This window comes from Setaria viridis, chromosome 1 (assembly GCF_005286985.2).
Source record: "Setaria viridis chromosome 1, Setaria_viridis_v4.0, whole genome shotgun sequence".
NCBI classification, from domain to species: domain Eukaryota; kingdom Viridiplantae; phylum Streptophyta; class Magnoliopsida; order Poales; family Poaceae; genus Setaria; species Setaria viridis.
Window position 1 is genome coordinate 35,313,518 of NC_048263.2, and position 27,129 is coordinate 35,340,646.

At 44.7% G+C, this 27,129-nt stretch overlaps 4 protein-coding genes across 5 annotated transcripts; 3 read left to right on the forward strand and 1 right to left on the reverse strand.

Annotated features, from left to right (window-relative positions):
- Positions 1-495: 495 nt before the first annotated feature.
- Positions 496-5,746, forward strand: LOC117834911 (protein RADIALIS-like 3). 2 transcript variants are annotated; one of them, XM_072294826.1, is made up of 3 exons: positions 503-690; positions 867-4,012; positions 5,438-5,746. In XM_072294826.1, the coding sequence occupies exons 2-3, from the start codon at positions 3,744-3,746 to the stop codon at positions 5,460-5,462; spliced, it is 294 nt and encodes a 97-aa protein (XP_072150927.1). In that variant the 5' UTR covers positions 503-690; positions 867-3,743; the 3' UTR covers positions 5,463-5,746. The 2 variants fall into 2 exon arrangements, with proteins under 2 accessions (XP_072150929.1, XP_072150927.1); XM_072294828.1 differs by lacking the exon at positions 5,438-5,746 and having other exon boundaries at positions 496-690; positions 864-4,016.
- Positions 5,747-8,400: 2,654 nt separating this feature from the next.
- On the forward strand, positions 8,401-11,306 carry LOC117834954 (uncharacterized). The gene is made up of 6 exons (XM_034714348.2): positions 8,401-8,669; positions 9,998-10,098; positions 10,469-10,538; positions 10,662-10,689; positions 10,784-10,838; positions 10,993-11,306. Exons 1-6 carry the CDS (start codon positions 8,511-8,513, stop codon positions 11,087-11,089), a joined length of 510 nt encoding a protein of 169 aa, XP_034570239.1. The 5' UTR covers positions 8,401-8,510; the 3' UTR covers positions 11,090-11,306.
- Positions 11,307-11,734: 428 nt separating this feature from the next.
- LOC117834922 (uncharacterized) lies at positions 11,735-16,380 on the forward strand. Its single transcript, XM_034714346.2, has 8 exons — positions 11,735-12,088; positions 12,167-12,262; positions 12,801-12,911; positions 13,041-13,350; positions 13,764-13,854; positions 13,994-14,303; positions 14,608-14,756; positions 15,482-16,380. Exons 1-8 carry the CDS (start codon positions 11,837-11,839, stop codon positions 15,984-15,986), a joined length of 1,824 nt encoding a protein of 607 aa, XP_034570237.1. The 5' UTR covers positions 11,735-11,836; the 3' UTR covers positions 15,987-16,380.
- A 2,040-nt stretch (positions 16,381-18,420) lies between these two features.
- LOC117834938 (zinc-finger homeodomain protein 7) lies at positions 18,421-20,664 on the reverse strand. Its single transcript, XM_034714347.2, has one exon. It carries the CDS (start codon positions 19,899-19,901, stop codon positions 18,612-18,614), a length of 1,290 nt encoding a protein of 429 aa, XP_034570238.1. The 5' UTR covers positions 19,902-20,664; the 3' UTR covers positions 18,421-18,611.
- Positions 20,665-27,129: the final 6,465 nt, after the last annotated feature.

The window sequence follows — 27,129 nt, forward strand, 5'->3', positions numbered from 1 at the left end:
CAAACGGTAACTGCTAATGTTTCACTAGTTAATTTTTAATATTTCGTTGGAGTATCTGATGAAAAATTTCCATCAACCGTCCGGACACTAGTAGGGTCGTTCCAAATTCCAAGGCAAGTTTGTTTCTTGGCAGCTGGGACGCCGATCATCGTCGAAGTCGGAGGTAGCCACGTAGGGAGGGAACCTTCGACCAATCGGCCATGATGAGCTTTTCTTTCTTTCATTTGTAAAAAAAAAAATCGGCCATGGTGATTGGTGAGCTACTGAGCTTGGTAAATGGGCTGGGCCATGGTAATTCATCACAACACAGGATACTGGCTTTGTGCTTCGCACCGTAGCCTGGGCCTGGGATGCTTCATCAGCGGCCCACAGTCCCGCACCGCGCGCGTGTGGGCCATTCGATTGTCAGTTGGGCTGGATGAGATGTGTGTGTTGCCAAAGAAGAAGAGCCCCGTGCGCGCAAAGTGATGAGTCATGAGCGTGGAAATGATTGAGGGCCCATCACCTCACGGACCAACCATGGAACTCCGCTCCACCCGCGCCTCCGCCGCTCCGTCCTCCGGGGGCCAGAGATGCTGCCTGGCTCTCCAGTGTCCCGTGTCCACTCTGATGCGCGGTGCGGCGCTCCACACCCACCCAGCGATCTCCACAGGGCGGCCGCGCGGCGTGGATCTCCTTCAGTCGCTCAAGGTAACTGCTTTGAGTGTGAGGTGAGCGTACTCGTACGCGTACGCGTACGCGCACGCGCGTAGGCCAGGTGTTTGCGCGAATGCCTCCCCGAGGCGCTGCCGCGCTGGGTGCGGCGATGGCATCCCGACCTCCATGAGCTCGCCACATATTCAACTAACCGTTCTGATGTTTAGCAGGAATGCCTGCGTTAGTGATGTGGTGTTACATCACGGGAATCACTAGGGGGGCTTCGTATGCCCTGACGTAACATTTCCCAATGTGACCATGTATGGTGATGATCGAAGCCCTTCGTTTTTCTGAATCAAGTGTTTTTGAGACGAGATGATTATCAGGTCAAGTCACCTCTTGAGTAAATAAGACTATAATAGTGCTTTCTGAATAAATTTCACAAACAGCTCGATTCACGATTTCCTCTACCTGTGTATATGCTGTCGTTGTCCAAGCCATGTGCCGATTTCCTGTCTACAAAAGTTGGGGCCACTTGTATTCTGTAAGCAGAAGAACGTCAGGCTCTGAACATCAACTGGATCTTATTCTTTTTCTATCTATTATTACTTAGTCACCTCCTCCTCTCACAGTGGTTTTTATCATATCTTATCCGGGCATCCTTCTTTAGCTCCTAGGCCACAGACCTCTCATCAACTTTCTTTTTCCTGTGAGGTTCCCTGCCTTTCAGAAAGTGCACATTCGCGTTGAGAATCCAATCTCTCAGATGCAACATTTGATGATTCTTCTATTATTATGACATCACCATCACACCATTCCATGCTTATTCCCAGAGAATTACTTACTTAGCCAGAGGAATCTATCTCTTCATTCTTTTGGAGAGTATCAGAATATCAGGAAATGAGCACATACTGTTCTTCCTTAAGATCCTCCTACAAATCCTTCTCTTTGCATGGCTTGTTTAAGTTCTTAGGTTAAACCTTGTAAGCTGCAGCGCTGCTGCCTTTTGGGTCAAATGTGTTTGGCCAGAGGTTTTGACTGTCTGCTTTCATCTTTTATATTGGGTTTTCATGCATACTATGTCCGGGATTATGGTGCGTTGAATCTTGTATTTTCAGTTAAAACAAAACTTGATTTAGATACATAGATTCGGGGAGCAGTGTGCTGCCATGATTTTGACATTGAAATAAGGAAATCCAGTGCCATAATTCATCCTGTTAGAGGTATGATATAATAAAGAGTCAAATGAATATGTGAATCAAATTTGGCCTAATCACTCTATTTGTAAAACTAAATTCAAGTTGGTTGAGAATCCTACAACTTTCATGGTGGGCGTGGGCCCCCCTCCCAGCGCCTAACACTGGCTATCTGTACCTCAAAAGTCAAATCAACTAGAACTCAAAGCATCGCATGGGAGATCCCCTTTAGTATTGTTCTGATGTGACTGATGTAAAGCAGCACTAGCATTCCGTACATTCAGGGGCAAATCTAGGCACGAACTCTTTACTGTTATGATAACTAGATAGCCATTTTATTCCTCACAGATCTCCTTTCAAAAGTTCCAGATGTGTTCCCAGTCAAATGTGTGTATGCTTGCAAAGATGTATATTTGATAGCACTATGTTTTTAATTGAAAAATCATGAGGATCAATGTGGAGAAATACACAAGTTTCTCTTCCAAAGTGGGGACATGACAAACAGATGCTTCTATGATTCCTACAAAGAATTGTTACTTTTTAAATGCTAATTGCATTATTGAGGCATCTTTTTCTTAGTGTCGTTTCAGTATATAGGAATATAGAGAACTGAGAGAAGAATCATGTTCCTACTGGTATTAATAAAGATACATCAATTTCTATACAGATAACACAAATAGCCCTATTGTGTCTTATTTGCTTTCCGTTTGAATTTTAGTTGTAAGTGGCTAGATTTGATCTTACTGCCATGCGGCCTCTTTGTATTTGGTTTGATACTCACAGCAATTCGAGGAAAAGTTTAAGCCAGAAACATTCATTAATCATTTTGCTGAGATACAAATTCTGGAATGGTGTTGGTTTCAGAGAGTTATTCTACATAATATGATGAAGAACCAAGCAACAAGGTAGCTTCACTGTAGTCTGTATAGAAGTTCAACCAAACATTGTGCTCAACTTAACAGAATAAACATTACCACAGTGAACTTTTTGAAGAGATTAGAATGGTTTAACCATTTCAAAAATCATGACATGTGATAAATTCTAAAATTGTATCAAGATTTATCTGAAAGATGGTGTTGTTTAGATCTCCTAGAAGGCTGAAATTCTAGATTTTCATGTTCTCTTAGGGACCATTTCTCGATAAAGTTCTGTCTGTTGATGAATGTCTGGATAAAAATGTCCAGTTTGTCACCATTACACTCAATTGGGACTGATAATGCAGATGGATACTGATTTTCTTGGGGCCAAATCGTTTGTTGACCACAGAATGATATATCCATTTTTTTCATAACCTTTTCCTGTCCATTGGATTTTTTAAATGCTTTGAATAATAATATGGACGGAGAAGAGATAATTGACTCTATCCTTTCTGATCCAATAAAAGCCCCTTTTCCCGAATTAAGGATATGGTATATAGGCATATATTTAATTTCTATCAAGTCCTACTAAATTTGGTAGCATCTGTAAAAAATCTGGTCAAGATGCAAAAATGAGAACTGAAGGTAATAGTGAAGATTGACCCACCACTTATGGATTGCGCAAGAGAATCTCTATGAAGATCTGACGCAAAGAGAACAAATGAAAAAGTCCGTCGTCTGCCCCAGCAAACCTGAGGTGCTGGTGGTTCCTCCCTACAGCTTCTAATATGCGAGGAGTTAATGGAACGATGTCACCTCTTGCTCTTTTTCATATGGCTTTCTCCTATTGTCAACTTGTTCCTTACTGTTAGCAGAATCCATCTCCCCATTACTGGGTATTATTCGATGCTCCTTCTATATAAAGAGCACCGTTGCCCTCACTCTCCGATGCACACAGACACAAGCAGCAACAAGCTTTGGCCATTACTTGCCCCGTCATCTCTCTTTAAGTGTCTTCTCTTGCTGAGCAAAGAGAACAAGAGGGAGGAAAATAATGAGTTCATCCTGGACAGAATATCAGAACAAGCTGTTCGAGGATGCGCTGGCAATATATGACGAGGACACACCAGACCGCTGGCAGAATATTGCACGGGCAGTTGGCTGTGGAAAGTCAGCTGAGGAAGTGAAGAGGCACTACATCAAGCTGGAGAAGGACTTGCAGCACATGGAATCTACAAAAGGCCGTCAAGGATCCAACCACAGCAGCTCTGGTGGTAGCAGCAGCAATGGCAATTCTTGGGGCAAGAACAATGATGACAAGAGGTAGTGAGTAACCCATTGCTCTCTCCATTACTGCTCTAGCCGTGCATCATGACATTGTACATCCCCTTGTTATGATGTTTATCACGCAAGTCTTGTCACATATGTGCAACAGTGTTGGTTTTATTTTCTGCATGCAGCCACTTGAGTTTGAAGCTGTTGTTAGTTTGATCTATTCCTTTACTTTATCTGTTCCACTGCCCACCTAGATTTCTTTCTCACTCTAATCTGCGACATACCTTTTCTACCTTGTTCCTTCTTGACTATCCTTATCATATGTTTTCCAAAAGGTAAGTAAATCCATGGTTCTTAAGATTTATCTGCATTAATTAATTTCTTAATGTTTATTTATGTGGTTGGTTTGCTCATTTTTTAATCAAACATTCATGGAAAAATGAGAATCTGCAGGTTACCCCATTTTTATGGAATTATATCTATATTGTGGTCGTAGGGTTTCATTTTAGCATAATGCCTGATTTAGGATGCAGGTATTGTTTATAACGATTCCTTCCAACTTGTGATGAAATTTTATGCTCGCTCTGTTGTGCTCATCAATTTTATGCTCGTTCTTCATGTCAATTAGAAATCACTATCTCTCCATGATTTATCTGTCAATCGTCTGCTTTGTATGGCAACTACAAATTTGATTAAATGTAGAATACACTATATTGATGAGCACAGCAGATCCTGTCTCACAGTACCATTCATTTGAAGTGGATAATTAGAGCTACTATCTGATCCAATTTAGTTTCAGGTTAAAGATTTGTCATCTTGGGAAATATTGAATAGTCATAGACTCCAGTACTCCTATGCAGCTACTGATCATATATATTACCTGATCACCTAAGTGCTTGTAGTAGGACAGACAAGCTTTTCTGAGCAAAAACATTTGGTGAAACTAATGTACAGCGCCTATTTAGACCAGAAAATCAGAAGTAAAGATTACAAAAGAATTAATCCAAAACGAAAGGGAGGACTCAAACAGTGGTTTTATTCTGTGCAACTGTAGATAGGACGAAAAAGCTCGCTTGGCTAAAATGAGAAAATGGCTAACTACATAATACAAGCTCCTAAGAGTAGAGCACCCAAATCATGTTTCTCTGTGAAACAAATAGGCCTAAGTTTAGAGCGCCAATCTGAGGTGTCCTTTTCTGGAATTAGCTTTTGCATTCTAGGCCCCATGCCTATGACACCTTGTGTAGTAGTGGCCCCATACCATGTTCATATTTTCCTAAAATGTTTCAATTAAAGCAGTACAGAACCCCACCGCCTTAAAGTTTTTCGCCTTTCTGACCTGTATAAATCTCTTTCAATAGTGGGGTTCGTTTTGGTTGTATTGCATGAGGATGCATACCAAATTTAGCTTTCCCGTCTTTCCAATACTCGGCCAAGGATAACGGTGACACATTGTTTGGCTTCTTGTTTCAGGATGAGGTACCTCAAACCGCAGTGAATGTGGTCTTGGAAGAGCTTATCCCTAGATCGTGAAGCGGCAATCTGTCCCGCGAAAAAAAAAGATCGACGCTTTCCAAAAGATGTTACCTATGCTATGTCGTGGCTTCCATCCAAGTTTATGTGTGTACAAATATCACCTTTGAGATTTGGTGTAAAAGACACAGCTGGCGATAGTAGACCAGTATACACAATAGTAATAGCATAGTTATGGCTGTTATGCTGTATCCTGCTACCTGACAGTGGTGTGCTATGCAATGGTGATAATAAATCTGCTTTTCCTTCCTTGTGTGTACTCATTGCCGTCTGTCCCAAACTTCCAATAATGTTTTTTGTGTTGAATTATTTGCTGATTCTGTAGAGCAGGGGTGATGTGATAATGCAGACAGGCTCTGGCCTGATTCCAAACTCATGCCTCAACAGCTGAATGATAAGGAGAAACTGGTCATCTTGGACAAGTGACTAGGCGATCCGCAGAAAGGTAAGTGACCAGGCTATGAACTGTGCAGGCTGGCCCCTGAGCACCCGGCAACAAAGACCCACATGATCCGTCGCTAGCTACGCGCCACCGGAGATGCGCCAAACCTTGATCAAAGTTTCATTTATCCATATCCCTTTTCATGATACGGAGCAAGACCAGAAAATGGCAGAGTAGAGGCTACCGAGAACGAGCAGCTCAATGATCACCACCAGAATTGCCAAAAAAAAAAAGAAGAAGAGGAAAAGGAAGAAAAGAAAGGGCAAGGAAAAAAAGATTTGCATTTGACCTCTCCAGAACGGTTGGCATGTCGCTGCCGATCAGGTTGAGATCATTGGAAAGTGGCCCAGAGCACTGGAATGAGAGATCTATCGCGAGGTGGTCGGACCGGCGGCTAAGATCGCAAATAAAAGGAAACTCTGTGTTGTGACGATGGTTCAACGTATCCGCTTGGTCTTCGAAGACCGAAACCTGAATAGGGAGTAGTAGTGGAGTACATTGGCGTATTCAGCGAAACAGTGGTTGCATCCATGATTGATGAAAGGAATGTGTTATCCTGAACATGAATTTCTAGTGAACTTGAGTTAGGCAGCGTTTTCTGTTTATGTTGCTCAAGTGTGGCCGACTAGGCTCAACTTGTGATTGTTGGATATGTTGGTTGTATTGTATCTTGCCGACTGCCAGCTCACGGTGCGAGATGAGATGAGGTGCAAACTCCATGCAAAAATTTGGAGGAATACTCGTAGACATTGGTGACCTCACCCTATTGGGATCGGGTAGCTGCGGGCTTAGATGAAGGTTCATCGTTGGGTAGCCGGGTAGGGGTGGTGAATTGGTGATATCAAGGGGTGAAAAAGGTGAGAAGAGCTTGTCAAAGATGAGGAAGGCGAGACAGAGGCGGGGGCAGACCATTTACCACTAGAAATAGTAGGAGGTACTCTAACTTTACATCGCCTACTCTTGAGTCATGGACATGTGAGCTCAAATGCGATGGGGCTCACACGTCAATGACTCAAAGTTAGAGAAGGTCATGAGGGTGTTGTGTTACACGTTAGGGAAGATGAGGAGATGAAGAAATGAAGTGTGTAGCATGGGTGTCCAGGCAATATATAATAGGGCAACGCATTAACGTATAGCTTACTCAAGAAACTATCTTCCTAGAGAAAAATAGCAAATTATATAAGTCACCGTAACATAGACTCTTATGTTGTTCACCTACTTTATACTCGTTTTATTTAATTAATTTACAACTATGACTTTACTATTGTCGAGTAAAATGATAGTATCAGCTCAGGATTGTTAAATCTTCCAAAGAAAACTAATTACTGTAAAAAATTTGCGCTATGGCCTCTGAACAATAACCAAACCAAAGCCATGATGCTGATTTAATCACTTAAGGACAGATAGATTATACAAATGTCCTCTGACTTTTCACTTATCATTTTACTCAAAGTTCGAGACTTAAAAGAAACGAAATTAACATAAAGGACATGCTCCCCCTAAACTTCATTTTAGCCATAACATTTCGAGGAAATTCCTTATTTGACACTAGAAGATGATTTAATTCCTTCCTAAGTCCTGAAAATTTTTCTTGTCCTTATATGACATCGAGTTCTAACTTTTATTCTTATTTGATATTTTCATCATTGTTGTTAGTAAGTTGGACAAAATGACCATCAAATCACCTCCAAAATTCATGAAACTTTTTGTAGTGATAAAATGAAGATGAACCCCATGTTCTAAAAAACACACGTGTACCTTTAGATTTTAAAATTAAAATTCACCAAATTAGACTACTTTTACAAATTATCTAAATTTTAAAGGCACAAAATAGTTCTAAAAAATTATAGAAAAATAACTAATATTTCTCACATCAAATGCAATAACTTATTAAATTATTTTCTAGCATAATTTACACAAATAATTATGAAGAACGAAAAGTTTGAAAAATATTAGAAGAACCTCATAATTTTCTATGTAACCTATGATGGAAAATAATTTTATAAGTGACTATATCTCGTTTTCCCATAATTTTTGGAAAGTATTTTAGTGTCATATAAATTAAAATATGCTTCAAAAGTAGTATAATTTGATGAATTTTAATTTGAAAACTCATAGGTACATATGCGGTTTTAAGCGACATGGGTTCATCTTCATTTGTTAAATGACCATAAAAGGATTAATAAATTTTGGAGGTGATTTGATAGTCATTTTATCCAACTTAACTAACAAAAGTTTCAAAAATACCAAATAAGGAATGAAAGTTAGAACTCGGTGTGACGGTGTCATATAAGGGATAGAAATTTTTTCAAAACAAAAAAGGAATTAAGTTATTTTTAGTGTCAAATAAGAAATTTCCTCTAACATTTCCAAGCAAATTGTTCATTAAACTTAGCCCATCACCGGGTTGGGAGACTAAAACAATTTTCTTTTGAAAAAAAGGTCTCACTTGAGGATTCGCGGGCGACGTGGTGGATTGGCAGCGACCCGCCTGCAACTGTACAACCTCTGAGCCGAAACCCGACACCCCCGGACAGGCGGACGCGAACTCAAACCCTAGAAACGGCGGCCATGGATTCGGGAGGCGGAGGAGGGAGCGGCGCGCACAAGGCCGCCTCTGGGTCGGCGCCCTCACCGGCGCAGCCGGCACCCAACCCCACGGCGATGCTCTCGGCGCTCATGAGCAAGCGCGCCAAGCTCCAGGAGGAGCTCCGCTCCATCGAGCGCCAGGTTAGGTCTTCTCCACCTCCCGCTGTTTCTCTAGGTCACCCCCCCCCCCTTCGGGCTAGGGTTTGTGTCGGCAGAGGCGGATGCTGTTCCAATGACGCGATCTCTCTTTGGTGGCCCTCACGGGACTCGCCGTTCCCCAAGATGTGAAACCCCCCACCCCAGGAAAATTGGTTGTTGACATTGTGATTTGAGACGCTGCAAAATTGTAGAATTCGACTTGCAGATGTATGTGGCAACCTGAATTTGTCCTAAATGCGCTCCTGTTGCCTCAATAACAATACAAATCTTAACCGGGAAAAAAAGAACGGGTACACTGAACCCCTTGTGTTATTGAACAGGGCCATTGTGGCATTCGATCTTAAGAATAGAGGTATCTATTGGAGAGAATGGAAAAGAATTATGACTTCAAATTCGGGCAACCCACTGATGCAACAAATGAGGTTTATGATTGGATTAAATCAAAGGATCTAGATAATTGAGCCAAATTTTGCTGATGCACCTAACAATGCCTTCTTTCCTAAGGGCTCCTTTCGTAATATGCTTCATTTACAGGTTTAAGTTAAAGTGATATGAAACACTTGATGTTAAAACTTAAAAGAAACTGGCTTTGTTGATTATCAAACTACAAAGTTGCAGTTATACTCTGTTTTCAGAAACCAGTCATAATAAATGCAACATTCCACTTTATATGATGACCATAAGAACGTTTCATGCTGTATTCTAATATGATTTCTCACAGGATTCTGGTAAGTGTTCCAGAATACTGAAAATTACTTCAGTAGTGAGTCTTATATTTTCGTCCAAAATGATTAAATCAGCTGAACGACAGTTACAGAAAGGCTAATGTTTCTTTTTCTTGAACACGTAGAAAGGTTAGTGTTTCCTGTTCATAAAAGGGAGTGATGCATATTGCTCTTGTTTGGAGCCTCAATACAGCTAAAGAAGCACAATTCTTAGCAGTACTTGTGACTGATCCATTTTTCTTAAAATAAAAAGTGGCTGTTAACCCTCTGTCTTGGGCTCCTAGGGACAGCACAAGATCTGTAGTATCACCTGCATTGAGTAAGTTGACTTGAAGGTAAATCTATATACCAGAGGAGCACCTAACGATGTTGAAATATCTGTAAACATTTGCTGTTGATATGTGCTTTTGTTTATTAGATGAGTAATACCTAGATGAGCAATTATCTTTAGTGATACTGAAAAAAAACATCATTAATTCCTTAGGCATGATCAAATATACAAGCAACCAGAGCAATTTAAAGTTCTTACTGTTATGATTTTAGAAGAAATTTGTTGAACTAATGTTAATGTCAATACGCTCCCAGGTTTATGATATGGAGACCACCTACCTGCAAGAGTCTAATCAATTTGGAAGTGTGCTGAAGGGTTTCGAATCATTTTTGTCATCCTCAAAAAACACTTCCAAGTAAGACACCTAAGTTTTCATTATTTGGTTCTTGAATAAACTGATGCGGTCTTCAATATTTGGAGATCTGTATCATATTTTGGGATATAGTACTCTTTGTGTACAGTATTGTTTTTCTGAACTAAATTCTCATAATATTTCAATGTCTCTGTTCTTCGATAGCATTAACTATACTGATTGCAACCTGACCTCAGAATTGTCTAGATCAGCATGGGTCATGTATAATCTAGCTATTGGTTGAAAATCTTGGTGCAAGTTGTACAGCATGTGGTTTACCCAGAAAAAAAATGTTTTATGCTAGTGCAGAATAAGCAATCCATGTAATACAGATTACATAGAATCATTCATGATGGCTTCTGTCTGATTTCAGCCTCAAGCGCTCCCGGAAATTTCAGGCTGACGAGAGGCTATTCTCTTTGTCATCAGTTACTTCTCCAGCGGTACAGATAGTAGTGCTCAATGTTGCTGAACAGCACATGCTTTCAAAGTGTTATTTTTGCCCTATTGCTTTTGCATTTTGGAGTTTGCTAATTCTGATTCCCTTTCATTTCCGTTGCATATAGGTTGATGAACATTTGACTGGACGAGATGGTAAGCTTTCTTTGGCCCCCGTTTTGGTTGAATTTAAATCCACAGCAGCTAATTGAACACATACTGATTTTCAATACTTGTATCAACCTTTTAGATGGAAGAGAATATGGACCAGGACGTTCTAAGGGTGGAACCCCTGCAAATGGGCAGTAAGTTTCAGATACAATTTCAAAACTCTTTAGTCATCGGAGAGACTGAGTTAATAAGATTGTCTTACCTGTTGCAAAATGAACTTTTGCTCATGGTGTTGGAAGTTTCTGTGGCAGAAGTGCCTAGACCTGATTCCTTGTGTTTTCGGAACAGAGGCAAACCGAAGAAGGGAGGGCGCCCAGGTGGACGAGATGGCAAGAGACTACGGCCGTCCAATGATCCAGACCTGGACGACGAAGATGACTACTAACTCCATGTTGTAGGCCTACTGTAGCGAATTAACTTCATTTTAGCGTCTAGCTGCACATGATTCTTTATGTACTGTACTCCCTCCCTCCTCTTGCAGCCCCAGCTCGGTTGTTTTGCTTGTTTGCGTCTTTGCCTCCCCATCTTCCCCGTTTGTAACATAGGTCAGCAGAAAGTTAACCAGATTGTGAAAATATTCAAGCAAACTTTGCTCTGTCTCAGTTTTGTTTTTTTTTTGAGAAAGGGTTGGATTTTATTGATACAAGGCTATTACATCCAGCCCCTTGACTGGGTACCCCTGAGTAAAAAAGAAAATACAAAGAAGTCCTTTACCGGAGCACCCACTACGCGTTCTGGATTTTAGTAACATGTTCTGGATTTAAGTGTTCTATCTAGCTTGTTTTTTAGGCCTAAGATGACAATTGAGCCTTGCGCAACCCAAAGGACTCGTAGCAAGGCCTAACATTTTTAGGCGTGCCAAGCGAGGCCCAAATGGGCCTGATGAACAGAATCTTGTCTGCAGGCCCAAATGGGCTGAAATCAATTCCAAGCCGGATTATAGGAAAAGCGTCCCTTGGAAAAGAAGAAAGAAAGCGGAGGGAGAGGATTTAGCCACCCTACCACGGCGCAACTCCCCTAGTCCCCTTTCTTTCTCCGCGGTCTCCTCTCCTCTCGTCGCGCCTCTTCCTCCAGTCGCCGCACTGCCAAAAAAACCCCTCGAAAAACCCTGGGTCCCTACGCCTCCCTCGTCATGCTGCGCCGCCTCCGCCTGCGCTCGCTGGGGAGGGCGGCGCCGGCCCTCGCCGGCGCGGCCGCTGCTGTGGCGTCCCTCACCAACGTCGCCTACGCCGACGGCGCCTCCCTCTTCCGCCGCCACTCCGAGCCGTCGAATCCGGGCGACGCGAACAATTTGGGGGCCACCGCGTTCGGCCGCGACCCCGAGACCCTGGAGCGCATGGCCCGCGCGCTGCGGGAGATCAACAGCTCGCCGCTCGCCAAGCAGGCAAGGTGCTCGCGCTATTGCCCTACCTAACTGGGGCCTGCCCCTCTTGACGACGTTTATGCTTTTGGTCGGGCGCAGGTGTTTGAGCTGATGCGGAAGCAGGAGGAGACGCGCCTCGCGGAGCTGGAGGTCGAAAAGGTGCAACACGCCATCAACGAGAAGCTGAGGGACATCGTGAGTTCCTGACGCCTTCCCCCCCTTTGTTGATGCAAGTAATGTTCAATGCTGTAGGCGGGACGTCGGCTGTGTCTGCAGATTGGTTGCTCACGCGACCCAAACGTCCGATTGCTGAATTGTATTTACCTAACAGACTGACAAACTTCCTCCCTTCACCGTGTGTATTCATGACTTAGTTGGAATCAATTGCATAAGACTGGGGGTTGCCATTAGAAGTGGGATTAGTAAAGCATAGTGACTTTACAACTGAGATGTGAAAACATGAAAATTTGTCAGCTTCATCCAAACTGTGGATGTGCAAAACTTGTAACTCTGGCTAACCTTTGTGAATAGCAAGGAACAGCATATTTGAAACTCCACAACATATAAATGGAAAACTGGTCAGCATGAAGAATTAGGAACTAGGAAGTGTAGAAGAACTTTGGCTATGTGCTAGAGGTTTTCTTTCATCTCATTTTGTTTGCGTGCATTCAACTTCCATAGTGTTGGTTGCCATCAGTGTACTTATATTCCTCTGTTGATATCTGACCTGCAGGAGAGGAAACAGAAAGATGCTGAAGATTACAGAAATAATTTGCAACAACAAGCACAAGCAAAAGCGCAATCATTACGCTATGAGGATGAATTAGCTAGAAAAAGAATGCAGGTATTGAAGAGACTCCTTTTCTTTATTTCATTGATCGACCTCCTATAATAGTATAATTAAATATGTATCTGTTTTTTTGGTGCTGCTATGAGAGTTACACGCAATTTAAGCAAGCATCTATTTTGACAGGCGGAGCGTGAGGTACAAAGGCGACAAGATGCCGAACTTGTGAAGATGCAAGAGGCATCTGCCATCAGGAAAGAAGAAGCTAGGCGCGCCACAGAACAGAAGATTTTAGAAGAAATGATACAGACTGAGAAAGAAAAGGCTAAAGCAGATCAGGAAACAGACAGAATTAAAGCTTTAGCAGCTGCAGAAGCTCGAGCTCATGAAGCGAGGGAACTAGAAGAAATTACAAGGAGAACGATGGTGGAAAAAATGAAGGGTGAAAAAGAAAAGTGGCTCGCTGCAATAAATACAACCTTTTCACATGTTGAAGGTTTGAATGCTCTTCCAATTAGCAATATTATGAAGTTAATCTACCATTTTTTTTATTCTGCTAGAATGTGTCATGCAATCAAAAAGATAAACCCTTTGCTTTTCTGCTTATGTCATTTTTCAATACTTTATAGGTCCATGGTTTTCAACCTAACAATACTGTTGCCATTTACAGATGACCCCCTCTCTTCTCTTTTACTTTGTCATTAAGTTTCATATTTGCTAAGATGCACTTTGGTCTCATCAAAACTAATACATCGTATTTTGTGGAAACATACTTGGTCATGGTATGCTGAATTACAGACAAGGATCAGCATCATTCTTCTTATAAGAAATTCTATTAATAAAATAATGATGTAGTTTAGTAGTTTCTTATTTGTACTGTTTATGAACCTTTCCAATGTCGACTTGTAGGTGGGTTCAGAATGCTGTTGACTGATAGGAGTAAACTAATGATGGGTATTGGAGGAGTTACTGCACTGGCTGCTGGAGTTTATACTACTAGGTTTGCCTCAATACCGATATATCGTATTGATTTCATTTTACAGTGTGCATAAACACAAATCATTAGCAAATCCTATCTTTACCTGTTCCATTTTCACAAGCAAACTTCTAATTTTATTGTTTGCTCCTTTAATCTTCAGGGAAGGAGCAAGGGTTACATGGGGTTACATCAATAGAATCTTGGGTCAGCCTTCGCTGATCCGTGAATCATCAATGCCAAAGTTCCCACTGCCAATGTCTAGGTTGCTCAAACCTAGCTCAGCATCTTTGTCAAGCGGAGCGGGCTTTGAGAATGTCATTCTGCACCCTTCACTCAAGCGGAGGATTGAACATCTTGCACGAGCTACTGCAAATACAAAGTCTCACGGTGCACCATTCCGCAATATGCTTTTCTACGGACCTCCTGGAACTGGCAAAACTTTAGTAGCCAGGGAGATGGCTCGCAAATCTGTAAGTTCAGTGGATCTATTTTTCCTTGCATCGTAGAAAAATTAGCTAATCTTCTGAAATTACCTGTTTTTCCTTCTGGTCACTTTAAGGTTTAAAATGAATAAACAACATAGAGTGATGTTGGTGGTTTGTGGAACTTCTTTTTGTTGGAAATTGTATATTTTGTGTTTTAATTATTGTTATCTTATTTGAAATGGGACTAGTGGGAACACAGGTTCGGTAATTAAGATAGTCAGTTCATATATGCTTGAAGAGGCATCCAGTATCCATTAACATTCACACCCTTACATTCCTGGCATGACAGGGCCTGGATTATGCCATGATGACGGGAGGAGATGTTGCGCCCTTAGGATCAGAGGCCGTTACCAAGATCCATCAGATATTTGACTGGGCTAAGAAGTCCAAGAAAGGGATGCTGGTTTTCATTGATGAAGCTGATGCGTTCTTGTGCGAGTAAGTTTTTAACTTGACTCTTAATGATTCCAAAACTATAGTTCTGATTAATATGGCTCGTCGCGAGGTTAGCTCAAGCATATGTACATTCCCTTTGTTATCAATCTTGAGTTAAACTAATTTTGAATCTTAGAATAATTTCAAAACTTATTACCACTCTGCAGTTTTTGAGCTCGAAGGGAGCTTAATTTGAACCCAACAGCATTTTGGAAACTTATTACTCCCTACGTCCCAAATTATAGGTCGTTTTGGCTTTTCTAGATTCATAGCTTTTGCTATGCATCTAGACATAATATATATCTAGGTGCATAGGAAAATCTATGAATCTAAAAAAACCAAAACGACCTACAATTTGACGGAGGGAGTATGCACAATGGCAGTACTATGTGGTATTGCAGCAGCACTACAGTTTTATGTTCTCACCCATAGTTCCTTACCATTTTAGTATGTAGGCTCATCCCTATTCTATTGCGGCATTATGAATTATTCTAAGAATGAGTCAGTCTTTTCTCACCAGATGTTTGCAATCACTTGTATATGGTTTCATCTTTGCCTAAAATCCCCCTTCCTTTCGAGAAAAAAAAAAGAATCCCTTCCCCTTCAGCTGGTGCCATCCGCGCCCATTGATGTAATAATCACAAGAAAACTGTAAATGTCTTTGTATTAAATGCGTTCCACAAGTTCCATTTATCTCTAATCATTTGTTTTATTTTCCGATATATTAGGCGGAACAGTATCCATATGAGCGAAGCTCAGCGGAGTGCTCTCAATGCATTATTGTTTCGAACCGGTGACCAGTCCAGGGACATTGTCCTTGTCCTTGCAACAAACAGACCTGGTGACCTTGATGCTGCAATCACGGACCGTATTGATGAAGTCATAGAGTTCCCCCTACCTGGGGAGGAGGAGAGGTTCCAACTGCTCAAGTTATACCTGAACCAGTATATACTCAAGGAAGAGGGCAAAGGCTCTTCCTTGGGCGCATTGTTCAAGAAGCAGCAGAGGAAGATACAGGTGAAGGACATTAGCGATGATTTGCTGAAGGAAGCTGCACGGAAGATCAATGGCTTCTCTGGCAGGGAGATTGCAAAGCTGATGGCTAGTGTGCAAGCTGCTGTTTATGGCCGACCAGACTGTATATTGGATCCCCAGTTGTTTTCGGAAGTTGTTGAGTACAAAGTGACTGAGCATCACCAACGCATCAAGCTTGCTTCTGAGGTTATGCCTTGATCAGCAAGAAAGATTTACCTGGAAGCTTGGATCTTCATATGGATGTTCAAGTTTTGAGAGATTAGGTATGAAGATGAGGAACAATCACCTCCCACTGACTTCAGTAGTAATGGATGTTTTGGATTCCGGTGGAGATTTCTGAAAAATCATTTACGTGAAGGGTCTGTTTCCACCAGTTTTGTTCCATATGGTCGCTTGCTTGTAGCAAGAGTTGTCCGTCCGAGGGACACAAGTAGGCCGGAGCTGTGCTCAAACTGAAATTAGTTGTTCACTCATTATAGTAGGTTTGCACTGTCTCCTGAGCCTATTGATTTAACCATTCTTGGTTGCACTTTACGCTTGTTTATGCCAGGGAAAAAGGAGCCAATAATTTAGGTGATTGTTCTATTTGTCAGATTTCCTGCAATGCTGCAACACGTTTTCTGCAGATTGGTTGCTGTTGGTTTTTTTTTTTTACTCATCTGTGCGCTGCCTCGTGCCTCACGCCTCAAGCGGTCATGCCCGGCATCTTCTCTTTACTGAAACCGGCTCATATCCTGGTGTCGCTAAGACATCTCCTTCGCTCATCAGAGCTCATGCTCACAAACAAATTGCAAGTATTCAAAATTAGGACCGAGGGAACAGGAACTTGAGCAAAAGAGTCTCTAATGAGTAGGAGTAGGTTGTTTTTTTAGGGCGAAAAAAAAAGACCGCCACTCTATTTTATTCCGTACTGATTTGGTTCCACCGAAAAGGGTCTTTCAGACAACGAAGACTCGAAGAGGAGTGACGAACGGAACAGTGCGTGCGACCGCAGTGAGAGACGAGATTATGGTCCCCGCTGGATCGATCAATGATGTTTCGTGTAAATGATGCAGCCTCCGATCGAAAAAATAAGCATGGTCACTCACATTCACGCGTATCAGGAAGAACTTGTTCTGAAAATCTCACTTTTGGAACCACAAAAAGGGTGAGCTATTGCAAAGTACATGGTACTTGCAGATTTTAGGGCTTTATTTATTGCTGCTAGTTGTGCTTGTGCGTCCTCTAGTTTTTGTCGCCATGGCTGCTACTGCTAGCATGAAAAATCACAAGCACCCAGCAGTGTTATCTGAAATTCTAAAGAGTGCATAAAACTTTACCTCTGTGTTATCTGAAATTCTATGCATAAACTTTAGCAGTTATAGCCTATAAAATTTGACAATTTTTCAGAGATGTATCTTCTTTTCTTTGTAGGCTGTAGCTGCCTAGAAGGTGCTTGGATTCAATGTACTGGCAGCTGAAAACACCAGCTTCAGAGTTGAGAATCGATCAAGGATACAGACCCGTCACTTTGTAGCTGTAGTTGTACCTGTGCTGGTGACATAAAACGACTGAATGAGATGAGATGTCATTACCAGCAAGGCAACAACACACCTTTCTCCTTTGCCACATCAAACGCAACCACGTTTGAATGGCTCCGATCCAAGCCTCCAGCTGCCGACAATTCACATATCATCATTCACCCCGCTGCATACCCATAATCCATGAATCCAGCATACACACTCCACTCGAATACTACCACACAGACACACAGGGGTTCTTTCTCTCTCTTTTGAGTTCCTGACAGGGCAGTCCACACTCACATGGCTCACACACCTGCCTTCTGGCCAAAGCCCCCCCAACTCCAGCTACAGTACTGATGCACTTGTGGCCAAAGAGAGTGATGGGGCAAAAAATGAAGTCTCTACTGCCAGTACTGTACTGCACTACTGTACTAAGCTTTGGCAGGAGGCCAGCAGAAGCAGGTCAAGCAAAATTGCCCCTCAAGAAAGGCTGCAAAAGCCCTTAAGAAAGGGGTTTAGGCTGCCAGCAAGCAGAAGAGGACACCCCCCCTCAAGAGAGGACAGAAAGCTACTGCTGGGGCTGGGAGGGCTTAGAAGCCAGGAACCCTGCTTTAATGACCCCTCTAATTGTACTTTGCACACCAAATGACAAAGCCCCATGCCTAAGTACATTCCCCTCCCAGCAAAAAGGGCCCCTCACCAAACCCAACCCCAACAAAACCAAACCCCAATGCATGCAATGCCATTGCACACAGAGCACAGCGCAATGCTCTGGAGCAGCTGCCCTGCCAAAAGGAATCCAACAAGCCCAAAAGGCAAAGTCAAAAGGAGGGGACGCCCCAAGAGAGCGTTGCATCAAGCAATGCAATGGAAATGCAGGCTTGCAGCAGCACTGGTACGACACTGCACACATCCAAACACAGCTGCGCATGCACCACCACACTCTCTCTCATGATCTCTCTCTGTATGACAGTATGAGAGAACTAGAGAGAGGAGGGAGGGGGAGAGAAAGCCCTAAAATGCAGTGAACATTAGCATAAGAAAGAAGTAACAATGGTCGTCAATGCAAGAGCCATGATGCTAAGTTGCTAGCCTAATTGAGGTTATCCAAGAAAGCAATGAGGACGACGAAGCATGGCTAAGATGGGATTAGGTCACATAATCATATTACTGCCTCCTAACTGCTGCATGATGAGTTAACTTCTTAACAACCAGGATGTCACTGAAATTACAATGGAAGAAGAAGGATAAAGAAATGAGCTAATAAGCTAATGGCACCCTCTGATCCTCTCGCATTGCTCTGCGGCTACTCGGTACTCACTCATGCATCATGCTGCTGCTGCGGCGGCGGCGCCGGGTGGTGGTGGTGGTGGTGGATGTGGTGGGGAGGTGGAGGCGGGTGGTGGTCATGGTGGTGAGGCGGCGGCGGAAGCGCGGGCTGGGAGGATGGGGGCGAGGGCGGGATCTTGGCGAGGTGCTTGTTGTTGTGCATCCACACCTTGAGGACGCGCCGGGAGACGCCGACCTGGGCGCAGAAGGCGTCGACAGCCTCGGAGTCGGGCTTGTGGATGCGCCACCCGAGGCGGTGCGCGAACTCGCGCATGCGCTCCTTCTGGTCCGCCGTGAACTTGGTCCGGAACCGCTTCTTGCTCGGCGCCGGGGGAGCGGAGGCCGAGCCCCCGACGGCCAGCTGCGCGTGGGGCGGGAGCGTCGGCGGCGGAGGCGGTTGGTGCGCGGGCGCGGGCCCGCGCAGCTCCTCGCTCGAGGACTCGGTCAGCGCGGCGGGCGCGGACGACGGGGACACTGGCGGGACGTGCGGGCGCGTCTGCATGTGCGGCGGCGCCAGGAGCAGCGGCATGACCCGGGAGGAGTTGGCGTTGGCGCCGGCGGTGGGGGTTGCCGGCGAGGGGGGCACCGCCGCCGCCACCGCGGCAGCAACGCCTCCGGGGACCGCCTCGCGGCGGTGGAAGCTGCGGTGGCAGCCGCAGGCGGCGCAGGCCAGCGCGGCAGCCCCGTCGCCCGCGGACGGCATGAACTCGCAGCAGCCGTCGAGCACGTGCGCGCCCAGCCGCGCCGCGTGGTTCCGCAGGCACTCCCGGTACCTCCACTGCGCCGCCTCCACGGCTCCGGCGCCGGCCGCGAGGGCGAGCGTCGAGGCCGGCGGGGCCACGTTGCCGCCGCCGAGAACACCATTCCTCGCCCCTTCCTGGTGGCGCCGGGGCTGCGGCTGCGGCTGCGGCGCCCCCGCAGCTCTCTCCCTCTCCCTCTCCGCTCTCCTCGGATGGAGCTGCGGCTGGCGCTGGGACGGCATGAAGCCGGGGGGAGGCAGCTGTGGCTGCGTCACCAGAGAGGAGTTGGGAGGCAGGAGCGGCCTCGAGAAGGCGGCGGCGTCAATCAGCGACGCCGAGTGCGAGCCAAGTCCAAGAGCCTGGGCGTGCGCCTGCTGCTGGTGCTGTGGCACGCCTACAGGCGCCGCTGCCGCAGTGGTGTAGCGGTGGGCGCCTCCGGCCTCGTCCTCGTCCTCCTCTTCTTCCTCCTCGTCTTCCTCCTCCTCCTCCTCCTCCTCCTCCTCTTCCTCCTCCTCCACATGCGATGATCTCTTGTACTCCATGGCTTCGGCTACCAAGCTAGGTGGGGGACTCGGTGGGTTCGGTGAGCTAGGGAAATGATTCTTTCCCTCCGAGCTTTTTCTTCTTTGTGAGGCTGTGTTGGTGGCGCTGTGCTCTACTTGTAGGTTTTGGAGAAGAAATAGGGGAGGGAGGGGGATGGTGTTGGCCTCAAGGGGGAAGGAGAAGATGGAGATGGATTATATTGCTTGGTAAGGCTAAGCTAGATTACAAAGGGTGTGATAAAAATACACTAACAATAGCAATCACAATAACAATTTGGCACAAAGTGGGGAATGTCTCCTTGGGAGAGAGCTAGCTAGGAGAAAACATATCCATCTTATCTATCCATCATCCATCTATGCATGCACCCTTAAAGGACCAAGACCAAGGCCAGTCCAAGGAGGAAGAAGAGAACAGCAGCAAGGGGAGAGAGGGGAAGGGGGAAGAGGAGGTGACAGGGGAGAGAGAGTGGCTAGGCAAGGCTTGTTGGCTTGGCTTGGATGTGTGTTTGAAGGAGTCTCGTCTACCAGTCCCCCACAAGGCCCACAGCTCAGAGGTGAGACTGTGAGAGTGACTTGGAGGTGGTGAGGAGAGGAGAGAGGAAGGGAGGAGAAGCCCATGCCCACCGACAGGGCCATGTTTCACCCCCTCCCACACCTGCACTATGGCCTACCCTGGCACCACCACCTCTCCTCCTCCATGGCCATTGTCATCCTCTCTCTCTCTCTCTTGCTCCACTGCCCTAGCTTAGTTTTGCTTAATTGCACTCGGCACAGCCCCTGTTTAGCTTCCAGTTGTGCCAGTGCCAGTGACCTACTACCATGCTGCAATAATTGCAGCTTGTGTGGTATACCCCCCATTGACTCCCAAGTACATCCATGCGTGTCTCCTACTGCCTCACACCTCTGCTGCATTTACCACGCCTCTGGACTTTGCTCTGTACTGCTCTACTTGGAGTATATGGTAAAATATGACCACATGTTTTTCTTTCTTTCTTTCTTTCTTTCTTTCAAAAATATAACCATGCACACTATTTTTATCATACATTTACCAACCAGTTTTGCACTCCATTAACACAACAAACTGCACACTGAAGGTGATGTAGTATTTTCTCAACTTGTAACTTGTAAGGAGTACACGATATCTTTATAGGAAAAAAATTTCACTGTATGTTTTTAATCATGAAGTGCATGAGTGCATCTCTGTGCCGTACGTGCAGGCCGAGGCACCTAAAATCCAAGCTATATCCACCTAGGTGCCCCAGATTAACGTTCCTCCATCCCATAGCACGAAGACACTAGCTAGGGGGTCTACCTGTCCGGCGCCGGTAAAACCAATGGTTTCACTTCACTCCGACGCAGCGCCAAGGGGCAGAACGGTCATCAGATGCTGGGCAGCTTTGGGAATTGAGGACGCTGGGTCCCTTTCGCAAACACCATCGTCAAGCCACTCTAATTGGTGTGCCATGGTCTGCCACTACCATTGATGCCCCCCTGTCATGCCTCCCATCTCCCTCTTCCTTTCACGGTTTCACTTTCATTTCATCCCCTCGGAGTTGCATGCAATTCCGATCTCTCTCTCTCTCTCTCTCTCTCTCTCTCTCTCTCTCTCAAACTAACAATCTCTTTCCTTTTTTCGTTTTTTATTCATTTATTATCATTTTTCTTCTTCAGATGCCAAGAAGAGAAAAAAAGGTATAGTAGTTGGCAAGCGAGTGAGTGTGTGTACTAGTGCCAGTGTGTCACACATTGGCGATTTGGCCTGCATGCGGTGCAGGCAGTGCACCACAGCTGTCTTCCTGCCAACAAGTGCTTACATGCATGATGACAATGCCTCTGTCTCCAGCATTTGTTAGGGGACTGTGTCACATAACATGGATTTACATGTAGATCGAAATGCGGCCAAAGATGTTGAGAGGTGGTTGTGAGGATCTCTGCTGTTCTAATAACATTAAATAACTAGAAAAAAAGGGGTGCCATACACCTATATCCAGCATCGTTTGAAGACTATAGAGATATAAACATATATCTCCCTAGATACATGAAACTGTCTGAAATTAAGATGCTTGCGTATGTGTTGGTCTCTAAGGCTAATCCTAATGGAGAGTTTCATTTTGATGTTTCCAAGATAGCTACATAAGCAACATGAAAACAAAATTGTGTTTGAAACTACCTCTACAATGCAAAATTTCATAGTGTAGTTTCATATGCACTACATGCAAGACACAAACTGTGTTGGTAACTATGCATATATGGTTTCATCTAGATGAAACCCCTCTTATCTCTCTCCTCATTAACTCACTGCCTCATCATCAAAAATGCTGACATGGCACCCTAATTAATGTGCATGAAACCTCTATGAAACTTGCACTGGGATGAGTCTAAGGATTGGTGGCTTGGTGGGGGTTATCTGCTGACTCCCAGGATTTAATAGATGGGTACATCCATCTCCAACATCTGTTATTAGGGTTGCGTCACACAAGTGTGGATCATGCACACATATGTGAACCCAAATCTGTTCCAAGGTGGTTGTGGAGGCTTTTCTTAAATATTAGGTTGCAATTTAATCCATGTATGGAACTGGAAGTCCAATGCTTAGCTCACTTGCAGACAATGCTTGCCTACATGCATGATGGCACACATCTGTGATCTCTCTCCAATGTTTAATGTACGCTACGTCATGGGAACGGATACATGTAAACAGGACCGCTCTAATGTGGCTGGAAAAGGCTTCTGGATCTCCTGTGCAGTTTGATTACGGGTCTAGAAGTCCAAAATTCAGTTGGGCTCACTGCCAAAAAAATGCTTGCTTGCATATGCTGCCATACATCTAACCATCTCCAACATTCAATATGGACTGCATCATTCATAGGTACTGATGCATGTAAACCGTTTCTGATATGGTTGGGAAGGCTTTGTAGGTGAAATTGATTAGCAGTCAAAAAGGCCAGTTCGGTTGGGCTCACTGCCAAGATTGCTTGCCTACATGTTGTCGTGCATGCAAACATCCATCTCCAGCGTTTAATATGGATGACATCGTAGGAATGGATACATATGAATACCAAACTGTTCTCATATGGTTGGGAAGAAGGCTCTTCTTTTGTTCATGCAATTTCTTAGAATTCTAAAAGTACTAAATTCGGTTGGGACTTGCTGCAAGAGATACATGGGCATCTATGTTTAGCATTTGTTATGGAATAGTATAACTTAAGAATGGATATAGAGATGCGCATGAGGAAAAACATTTCCTACAAGCCCATGATGCCTTGCATGATCTCTTAGATGGTTTTTACTGAACTAAAATGTTTTTTTTAGTTAAGTTCACTCATATGGATGTTCTTTTGTAGTATAGACTTTGCTAGCGAGCATGTTGTTCGTCTCGTCGTTCCCTTCCCATAATTGATCAAGATATGAAATGAACTTTATTCAGATAAGGTCGTGTACAAGGAGCTTGAAATTGGAGTGACCTATGTGGATTAAAAAGAAAACTTCCAAACTTTTTTTCTGGGAGAAGAAAAATTCCAAACTTTCAAGCATGCACGCTGGTATGCTATGGGAGGTCGTTGGACCCAAAGCAAAACTAGAAGTCTAGAAGGCGCCGGTCAATACAAATGTAAGAGCGGGTAGTTCATTTCGAAACCTGTTTCATTTGGATTTGTTTGTGGGCGCAGGCCAACAAGGCCCATTGGTCCCGTGAAGCCCCGCGCGCCCCGGATGATTTGAGACGTACTCCTACGTGTCCTACCCACTAAGCATGGTAACGTTTGAATATATCCTTTCTTGTGAACCTCAAATAACAGGAAGGAGAAAAGTTGTACATGGACATCAGTTTATTTGGGATTAAAAGGTCTATTACCTGACTATATTGCAATCCTTCTCCGCTCGTGTGAAAAAGTTCTGTATTGTTGTAGTAGTATTGATCAAAGCATGCACCTCTCTTGTCGCATAAGGAGGGAGGCAGCAGCAAATTTTCATGGCTGAGTCCTCATGAAGATGCAAGCTAAGACATCACACATCTGAAGAAAACACTTGGGATGCAGTTACATCAAGAGAGTAAAGGTATATTATGGAGGCGGATCAAATTCACCTCGTGACTTGGAGGTAGCAAGGCCGATCCACCGCGCACTAAGAGTGACCATATGATTTCAGGACGTATCCTAGAGCCAAATTGGCTCTATTGTTCCGGATCTCATTGGATTTCATGACTATATAGTCACCTTCGATTGAATTGTTTCGAATAATATTTGGCGGCTAGGGTTCGATATCGTAGAAATAGAAGGCGAGGGCAAGGAGGATAGGTATAGAGACGATAGAGAGCCACCGAAACTCGACTGGCAGTAGTAGAGGTGAGAGTGAATAGCACATCACCGAGGGGAGAGGAATATATAGCGAAAGAAGGGTGCGTAGGGAGGCGAAGAAGAAAAATATAGGAAATAAGAGAAACGGTAAGTGACGCAACATTGACAATGTGCTTCTGATACGACAAAATCAGTTCAATGTTTAGTGTGCGGTGAGACAGAGAAGGATGGTGTGACATATATATGATGGTGTCCACGAGAATACTTTAAAACACCTCCTCCTTAATATATCACCTTTTATGCAGAAAAATGTTATGCGTCAAATGTTATGCGTCGTACAATTAGAATATGGCTTTAATTTGTTGTAGCTACAAGTGTAAAGATGGCTAAGATAAAGTATCAACGAAGGAATTTAGAAATCGGTCCTAGAACAACATCGTTGTCATAGAGTAGTTTATGCACACGTTGGATAAAACCATTATATCATGCTATAACTCCTCCTATCCTGAGAAATAAAGGAAATTGGTGAGACATCATGATCAAGTGGCTCGAATGTTGTACTTTTTTGTCAAATGTGCTCGAGGCTGTGCTATTTTCGCTAGCTTGAATATCTCAGTTCATTGATGACCAAACGTGATGTCTTATTAACTTGCACCACGCTGCATTTAGTCAAGCAGATAGTGTGGGGGAACAAAACCATGCAAAAAAAAAGAGAAGGTGTCCAGCAATCTAGAAATCTAAAACTTCTCTCTCGCAACCACTAGAAATTAAAATAACTTAAATCTTTACCTATCCCAACCATTCTTCAGGTATCTGCCATTGGACCATACAAACTTTGTGTCAGCAATTCAAGGCCGTGGCGCCACAACAACAGCTCACAATCGGCACCAAATGCAGATCGAACGCATAAAAAATAAATGCTCCAAATTACTCCATACAAACCAATGTACTGTGTAATCGATCCTTTACTTATTGGCGTTATAATTGTGTTATGATTGGATTTAGCATTACTTAATGCTGGCTACACATTAAATAAGCCGTGTACTCCTCCTCCTCCCCTCCCCGGCAACGGGAGCCCCTGCCGCCCCCAGACGTGGCGCCCCGGCGGCCACGTGGTCGGAGGCCGGCATTAAACCCCGCGCGCCACACCACCACGCACGCAGGCAGCCAGGCACACGCACACCGGCGCGCCCGATCACCACACGCACATCGGCAGACCAGATCACCGGACCAGCGCCTGCCGTTGGGGTCTGGTCTGGTCAACAGCACCGGGTCAGTGTGGACCGGCTCCCCCCTGGGCGCGCACTTGGACCATCTGATGGGGTGAGACCGGGGCCGAGCCATCAGCAGGGAGAGGCTCGCCGATCGGCCCGGATAAATGCGCGCACCGGCTGATCCCTGATGGATGGATGGAACGCGAGGTGCGCTGCGGAAAGCCACCCCCTCTGATGGAGTCTGATAGCTTCAGCTCCAACTCCGCGCGTGCCAACGTCAGTCCCGGTTGCTGAATGCTGATAGCTAGCCTCGTTTTGCTCCTGCGGAGATGTGGTCTTGTGGAGCATAGCGCTGGTCTAAGCAATGTTTTGGCTTCCTCCTTTGGAGGCTTTACTTGTGTGTTACGCCCGTTCAAAAAAGAATGCAGTTCTGGCTACGAATCTGGACAAGCACTCATTCTGATTCGTAGTCAGAATTGCAATTTTTTTCTGGGGCTGAGGGAGTACTACGAGTAGGAAGCAGAGCTTTTATTTTTTTTGAAAAAGAAATAAATGTTGCGATGTTGATTTGAGCCGTAGTACGTGCGCGCGCGCGCGCGCAGGTCTGTTTATTCAGCATCCGTAGAGGCGTAGAGCTAGGAGAATGTTGGCCACGTGCAAATCCCCCCTCCTCGTCCAAAAGCAACGTGTCTTTGCGCACGGATAACTCAAAGCTGAATGGACGTGCGAATCCGATTCGGTCCGTACGATAAGTATAGTCGGTAGCCTGATTGATCTAATTAGCAACGTACGTACGCTTCTTTCGTTCCCTGATTATTGCCTCTTCTGTTCAAACATGTCGCTTTAGTGTAGAAGCACGCAGCTACTACCAACAACTCTCTACTAAGGAAACATGAACAGCGGGTTTTTTTTTTTGTTTTAGCCGCAGATCTTGTGAGAAGTGACAGAGGGCAGATCCGGTCGAGGTGGAGGAGATACGTTTTTGTCACCAGTTCATATGCATGGAGGCTAGTAAGGGGGCGGAGGGCAACAGGCTACGCAGTGTTGAGGATGGTGACGGCAAGGCGAAAGGAGAGGGCATGCGGAAGATGTGAATAATCAGATTGAACACCGGCAGCTTTGGAAGTGTGTGGGTTCGATGGGAAAGGTAAGTTCAAGATTATGTTATGCGGAGAGGATCCAGGTCGTTGGATTCTCATCGGACGGTGAAAGAAAAAACTAACAAGTTTTGATGCTAAAAAGGACTGTCATCAGACAGCTAGTATAATTATGACCCTCTATTTTCTCTCAAATGCTGTTTTCAGGATCTACTAGCGTTTGAATTCCTTTTGGAGCATCTTCATCTTAGCAATTTCGAAAAAAAGGAAGATTACGTCTTCTGCAAAAAGGCAGGCTACTTGAGTGTCTCTTCCACGCATCAGTACAGGCACATCGGCGAAATAATTGAGCCAGCCAGGTACAAAACCCCAATCCCTAGCTCTCTGGCAATGGCGATGCACACGGCGTGCACTGCAACAGCAATCCCTGCCCTCGTGCCCTGCCCATGCATGTGGAATCGTGGATCCGCGGCACATGTAGCCATGAACTCACGAACCCGTTTGGGAAGGTAGAGCTGCCGTGCATGGCACTTGCAGAGCTCTAGTATGCTTTTGTTGCTTGCAGGGCCTAGCTAGTTAGTAGCCATGGTACGTGAGGGGTGGCTATCCAGCTGGGGCGGAG

Excerpts from the sequence above, each read along its gene's own strand:
- LOC117834911 (XM_072294826.1), top strand. The coding sequence starts at position 3,744 with ATGAGTTCATCCTGGACAGAATATCAGAACAAGCTGTTCGAGGATGCG. Across the intron at positions 4,013-5,437 it reads AAGAACAATGATGACAAGAG|GATGAGGTACCTCAAACCGC; the intron begins GTAGTGAGTAAC and ends TTCTTGTTTCAG.
- LOC117834954 (XM_034714348.2), top strand. The coding sequence starts at position 8,511 with ATGGATTCGGGAGGCGGAGGAGGGAGCGGCGCGCACAAGGCCGCCTCT. Across the intron at positions 10,539-10,661 it reads CATCAGTTACTTCTCCAGCG|GTTGATGAACATTTGACTGG; the intron begins GTACAGATAGTA and ends CGTTGCATATAG. Across the intron at positions 10,690-10,783 it reads ACATTTGACTGGACGAGATG|ATGGAAGAGAATATGGACCA; the intron begins GTAAGCTTTCTT and ends TCAACCTTTTAG.
- LOC117834922 (XM_034714346.2), top strand. The coding sequence starts at position 11,837 with ATGCTGCGCCGCCTCCGCCTGCGCTCGCTGGGGAGGGCGGCGCCGGCC. Across the intron at positions 12,089-12,166 it reads GCTCGCCGCTCGCCAAGCAG|GTGTTTGAGCTGATGCGGAA; the intron begins GCAAGGTGCTCG and ends GGTCGGGCGCAG. Across the intron at positions 12,912-13,040 it reads TAGCTAGAAAAAGAATGCAG|GCGGAGCGTGAGGTACAAAG; the intron begins GTATTGAAGAGA and ends CTATTTTGACAG.
- LOC117834938 (XM_034714347.2), bottom strand. The coding sequence starts at position 19,901 with ATGGAGTACAAGAGATCATCGCATGTGGAGGAGGAGGAAGAGGAGGAG.